This window comes from Nelumbo lutea, chromosome 7 (assembly GCF_056320005.1).
Source record: "Nelumbo lutea isolate HS-2025 chromosome 7, American lotus-T2T, whole genome shotgun sequence".
Classification (NCBI taxonomy): domain Eukaryota; kingdom Viridiplantae; phylum Streptophyta; class Magnoliopsida; order Proteales; family Nelumbonaceae; genus Nelumbo; species Nelumbo lutea.
Window position 1 is genome coordinate 7,486,570 of NC_142690.1, and position 6,224 is coordinate 7,492,793.

General features: G+C 37.0%; 1 protein-coding gene across 2 annotated transcripts; it reads right to left on the reverse strand.

Annotated features, from left to right (window-relative positions):
- Positions 1 to 512: 512 nt before the first annotated feature.
- On the reverse strand, positions 513 to 4,228 carry LOC148844890 (uncharacterized). 2 transcript variants are annotated; one of them, XM_088952952.1, is made up of 3 exons: positions 4,127 to 4,228; positions 1,071 to 2,629; positions 513 to 922 (listed from the first exon to the last, which is right to left on the reverse strand). In XM_088952952.1, the coding sequence occupies exons 2-3, from the start codon at positions 1,620 to 1,622 to the stop codon at positions 800 to 802; spliced, it is 675 nt and encodes a 224-aa protein (XP_088809078.1). In that variant the 5' UTR covers positions 1,623 to 2,629; positions 4,127 to 4,228; the 3' UTR covers positions 513 to 799. The 2 variants fall into 2 exon arrangements, with proteins under 2 accessions (XP_088809078.1, XP_088809079.1); XM_088952953.1 differs by having other exon boundaries at positions 4,091 to 4,227.
- Positions 4,229 to 6,224: the final 1,996 nt, after the last annotated feature.

The following is a 6,224-nucleotide window of genomic DNA, read 5'->3' on the forward strand; positions in this document are numbered from 1 at the left end:
GTTATTCATTGGTAGTACTTTGAGTAATTTATTTCGCAAATCATAGTCAAATTAAGTAAGTAGATTAATAATGTCATTCGCCTAATTAACTTAAGTTTGTAGAATTGATTTGCAGTGAATCAAGGCGGGTTTGATTATCTAAGGTAAATCAATCCATGAATCTCAAGTGGCTAAATGGATAACTCAGCCACTATGTGCTAGCTAGCTCTCAAATAAGTTTGTTCTGCCTTATTATTATTATAATAATAATAATAAATAAATGGGCATTTGCTTACATCTGGATTGATTCACAAGTCCCAAAATAAATGGTATCCTCTCGCCTTCTGTTTGGCACAGAACCCGGAAAGCAAAATAACCGACAAATGCCGTTCCATGATCAGCTTTGTTGCATACTTGCATTTATTTCATTTCAATGGCAGATATCATAGATTAATGCGTGGACAAACACATGGTCTAATAATTTCCATAAACAAATTAAAGAAAGATAAGCTGTCCTGATAACAAGAACAATATAAATGAGAACGGACGATCCATTCATATTTCATTTCAATGGCAATTTTTTATTTTTTAATCTAAACGCCTCTTCGTGATTTTTTTTTTCCCGATAAGCCGTCTCTTCGGGATTTGAAGGGATAGATGGGGTGCCATAAACAACAAAAACAACTTGAGATTGATGAAAGCTCAACCCAGCCTTAATCCCTTGATCCCGACTATTATTTAATTACATTTATCAACTTCAGAAAGACAAAGACTCAGAGAGAGAAGACTATAGCTGAATGATGACGTGAATCAATTTAGTCTAGTCTAGCTGGTCAAAAGATCCCTTAAGCGAGGATGAGTTTCTAAGCCGGTGCAGTTTGCAAGCTAGTTCTTGCAGCCTTGCTTTCAACAAAGCTGGAGATCTATCCAACCCATCGCAAATCTGTAATCAAAATAGAACAATAAATGAAACCCAGTTCATATAGTTAGAAAAAGTTTAATGGGTAACGACCTTGATAAATGCATCATCATGTTCATAGAATAAAAAATAAAAGAACATAACAAATTAAATCCTGGGTAGCAGCACAGACCTTGCTTTCAGAATGATGAAGTATTTTGTTTCCATCACGACAATGGGTAGATCGGATAAGCTCAAGTCGATGAGCTTCGAGCTCATCGAAGATGGCAGATAGTAAGAATGCCTTTGAATTACCCCTGGTATCGGACAAAGAAACGTTGACGCGGTCCCCTCGTATACGAATGGCCACCGAGGAGGAAGACTCGGGAGCGACTCGGATGTCGCAGTCTGTAGAGTTGGGCGAGGTCGAGTTACGGTCGGAGACATGAACAGTCGGCGAGGCCTTGGAGATGCCGGAGCTGGAGGGAGAATTCCTTCGGTTCTGAAGTAAGCGAAGGCGAGCAGCAGCTAAGGGGATGTATTTGATTATCTCGTCAAGGATGGCCGACTGTTCTTTCCGGACTGTGTTGGCGTGAGGGAGGAGAGCATGGAGAGATAGGAAGAGCTCTCGCATGGACTTACGGCGTTCACGTTCGGCGATCTTGTGGCGCTCCCGAGCATCGACGCCACCGCCGGGCTTGCCGTCTGATCCGGCTGCGCCACAATCGCTCCATTCAGGTGTCATGGTCTGCTGGTTTTCGTTTTCTTTTGTCGTAGGCACTGGCTCAGATACAGTATTGGTGCTACTGGCTGAGAGGCCTGGCTTCACTTTCTTTCACCCCTTATTGGCTGTGGCTGCCTCCCTCTTTTGTAGGCGAATTTTTACTCAATGACCCAATCCAATGTATGAGGTCTATTGGAAGGGTCTAGAAACACCTAGAATTTGATGGGTATGGTAGATCGGGTCGAATCCGGGATTGGAGCTAGGATATCCAAATCTTAATTGGATGGTTATACCTGAGAATATAACCAGAGGTTGAACCGTTTTTCCCCCTTCGGGTGGACAAGTCACCATTGGACATGTATGATGAATGTGTCAAGGATTGTGCTATATGAGTAGATGGGTCATTGATGAAGGCCATGTTTTGAACCGATGCCGTTTTTGAGAAAATACTGCTGCATTTTCATGCTGTTTTCTTAGAAAATATTTTTCTATTTTTTGTTTAAGACTGTTGTTGATTGTTGCCACATCAGCATACTGTTGAAAATAGTATAAAACAAAAAAAAGTTGGCATTTTCTCAGACTCGAATTTTCATGGTATGGTCTCAGAAAATTTAAAAAAAAAAAGAGAAAGGCATTGGTTCCAAACTCTAGTCAAGTCAATAGTTTTCTTTTTTTTCTTTTTTCTTTTTTTTTTTCAACATGAGAGATTATATATTTATATCAAACCCAGCATTGTGATAGAATTCAGGTAGGGCTTTAGATTGAGCTAATGAAATCAAAAGGTTACACCCATCTAAGAAATGATTTAGGGGATATTTAGAACCACGGTCGTTTTTCCAAAAAAATGGTGTCACGTTGGATCCACATAGGCATTTCAACAAATGCCCATATATATGAATGTTTGGTTTAAGCATTTATTGAAAAATTGGGCATGCTTCATAAATCGGGATTCCACCGATTGGCGTGTCATGCATCGATAAACCATTTCCCCCAACGGTTGACTGATGTGTATCCTATGTGATGCTTACCTGTCAGCACATACATGAAAAACAGTGATAAAAATCACCTTACCAAACGACATAGTATTGCTCACTGTCTACGTGGCAGAAACATTTTTTTTGTAAACGGGTCTTAAAAATATGAGCATTTCTTTTTGAAAATGGATCCCAAAAAAGTCCACGCTTCTAAATACCATCTTAATCATTTATAATTTAACCATAACAACAGATATAAAACTAAATGCGAAATGGCTAAACATCTAACGAATGTCATATGATTGGGATAAGATTTAAGATGATAATAAGGAAAAATTATAATTTTATGATATGATTCATACTGAATTAATTAATTTGAACAAAATTTATTATTATCATCCGGTCCAACCGGCACTGTGAGTAAGAAGAAACCCGGAAGGGTGAAGTCCAAATTCGTTAATTAACAATCTGCCCATGTGATGTGATGTCGTGGTCGGACTTGGCTGTCCTGTTTTTAATGTTGCGTCTTGGGATTAGATGAGATGAGATTGGTGATAGCTAATTAACTAAAATATCATGTGTAAAGGTTCACAAAGTAGTTCAGGCTATTTCTTCCAAACAGCCAAAGTGAGCTGATGAGGTTTTTTATCAGAAAAGTCGGTGGCAGACCTTGATCGATTTGGTTCAGATTTTACACTGCTTTTTGTTGAAGGGGAGTATCAAGTATATATGGTCCGCAGTAAATATTGGAGAGTGAGACAATGGAGAAAGAGAAGTAAAATACTATATCACTCTTAAGGAGTTGCATGTGTAAACTGGGGTGGTGGTTCCCTTGGTGTAAGGTATTTTGTAGAGGAAAAAATGAACTAAAGTGCCAAATTTACATCTTGATTGACCACTTTTACACTTAGGCTTTGTTTACTTTTTGGTAAGTTATTTATTGGGTAAATATAGTTACCTGTGTAGGTTTTTTTTGGAAAACATTTATTCGGGTAAGTGCATTTATTCATGTTCTTTTATTTCTTATGTAAGTAAGTTATTTACTCACCTAGGAGATGTGTATCACTTCTCGGGCAAGTGGTACATAGAAAAATAAGTTTTTCCTAATCCCCACATAAATCTGAAAAAAAAAACGGGATTCTTGGTCAATGGAAAACAAAACCCCATTGACCAACTTCCCCCTCTCAAAATACAAAAAAAGAATGCCCCCTTAGAACAATACACCATTTAGGAGAAAGTAATAGACACTATTTTTAAGAGAGTGGATTAGTTGGAGACAAAATCATACACACTTGGCTGAACTATCTATGGCCATTGGACATGCCAGTGTTTAGTACAGATGGGTCCCAGATGAGGCCATAGTGCACTGATGTATTCAACCATAATAGGTAGTTCAGGGTGTATGATTTTGTTTCCAGCTCATCCAGACTGTATTTTTTACATCACATAATGTTAGAAATGAAAAACTATAACAGAATAGGGACAAAATAAAGTGCAAATAAAGAGTAACTTCACTTGAACTTGATGGATCCAACAACACTTGAACACAACCTTGGACTTCACAAAGCTGATGATACAATCCGAATTGGGCAGAACCTTGTTGGAGGTTTTGATAGCCTTCCAATAAAGTGAATAATTTTGTTGGGAAGGGCTTTGTGACTTCTGCACATTCCCTTTTATAGGCAATTGCCACAACGTCTCTCCTATGAAAAAGGAGATAAGAGCCATTGCAAAAGATTTACTCACAAACACTTATCTTGTTCTACACCTTCGGATTGAGACAAGTGTCTCAATGATCATGGTTTTAAACCACATGATCACTCAGCTCATTCTAAGCCAAACATCCTCTCGCTGACTTAGTCAATAGCTGAATGGATCCAACTTAGACCCAATAACCACCCTGTGAACAAGTCAAAAATAGTTTATAGAAAACTGATTTATTTATTTTTACTAGAAAATAAATAATAATATATAACAAAAATTATAATTGGTGTGTGTTGTATTGTGTTCAGAGAGATGATATCATTAAGCTACTCCATCAACGTGTGGCTTTTCACATGGCCAGTGGATTCTCCTACACATTGAGGATTCCAAATCGAGGGTCTATGGCCACCCGTTCCAACAAGAAATATGGGAAACATGTCAGAAGTGTCAAAAATATCACATGAAAATAATGTAAAATTCATAGATATGGTAAAAATTAAATATTGGGAAATAATTTAGGCTCAGTTTGGAAGGAGTAGGCTGCAAAAGCAAAACTTACATTACTTGTATATTGTATTTCTAAACATGTATTTATACTGTACACATTTGTATTTGTACTCTTTCCCTTTCCAAACTGAGCCTTATGAAATGATATAAATGAAGCATAGTAAACCCTTTTAAATTATTGTTCTGTTCCAAAAACATCAAATAAAGTTAGAAACTAAAGTTAATAGACAAAATAATATATTAGGAAATTATTTATAAACTACATGATAGAGTAAGTTCAAGCAAAAATTACACTCATAAAAAAATGCAAATGATTCTAGCCCTCCTTATGTGTCTGGTTTAAGACAATCTCTTCATCATAGATTTTAATAAAAAAAAAAAAAAATTATAACATATCCTTGGGATCCTGACACTACCCTCCTTTAGAAGGAATAAGGTAAACAAAAGAGAAAGGATTTACGTTCCCGATCCTGTATAGTGATTATCATGACGACAAAGATTAGGCAGAGAAATGAAGAAAATTCGTGGCTTCCTGAAACAACAAGTGTGGTGAAATGAAACTACACCCAAAAGACACCACTCGACTCCACTGGCAAAGTGTAAGATGTACATGTTTATCTCCTTCGTCCTTCGGCTTAATTGCTTGGGCAATTGAAGAGTGTAGATGCAACAGTGTCAGAAAGTTGGAGAGGACAATGCTATTAGCATAAAGTTGGGTATTGTAACAAAGTACTGGAGAGGTTTCATTAATTAACCCCTTATTTTATCTCCATGCATCCACATTCTAGATTGGGGCCATCCTCACGCCAATGATAAAATATATGGGGCCCATAAGGGTAAATTAATTAAATAGTTATAGGTCCCATTTATTTTATTACAAAAGTATATCGTTAGATGTGTAAATTGAGCTGTCCTGGCCTGAAAGATATGTCGGGCCATGCTTGCCTCCTCTAAGAGAGTTTACATCTCCACCCCACAAAGCCCCACAGTACATCCTCCACCGTGTATTGAGAACATCTCCTGATGATGATATCATCGAGACTGGTACTATTATTAGAAGTGTGTGTAGTGGGGTGGCTCCTTGTAGGGCAGAGATGTGATCTCCCTCTAAGATACTTAAAAGGTTAGGACTTTCACAACCCATTGCGCAAGCCTAAAAGGGCCTTGACTGCGCTGTAGGCTAGGTTGGGCTGTGGGCGGAGCATTGGATTAGGCTGGGCTAAGCCTTTCATGCTTTTTTTAATTAAAAAAATAATGATAATTTTAAAATAAATTAACAAAATAGACAAAAAGTGAAACAAATCTTAAAATTTTATTTCTATGGATTTTGATGTATACAATTTTTTGTATATGAAATAATAAAATGAAATTAAAAAATATAATACAATTGGAATTAAATAGTATAAAAATTGAAAATAAAAATTTATATATATTAATA

What these genes read in the sequence shown, in the direction of transcription:
- LOC148844890 (XM_088952952.1), bottom strand. Translation starts at nt 1,622, where the DNA reads ATGACACCTGAATGGAGCGATTGTGGCGCAGCCGGATCAGACGGCAAG. An exon ending in TTCATCATTCTGAAAGCAAG is followed by an intron (nt 923 to 1,070) that starts GTCTGTGCTGCT and finishes TTTTGATTACAG; the next exon opens with ATTTGCGATGGGTTGGATAG.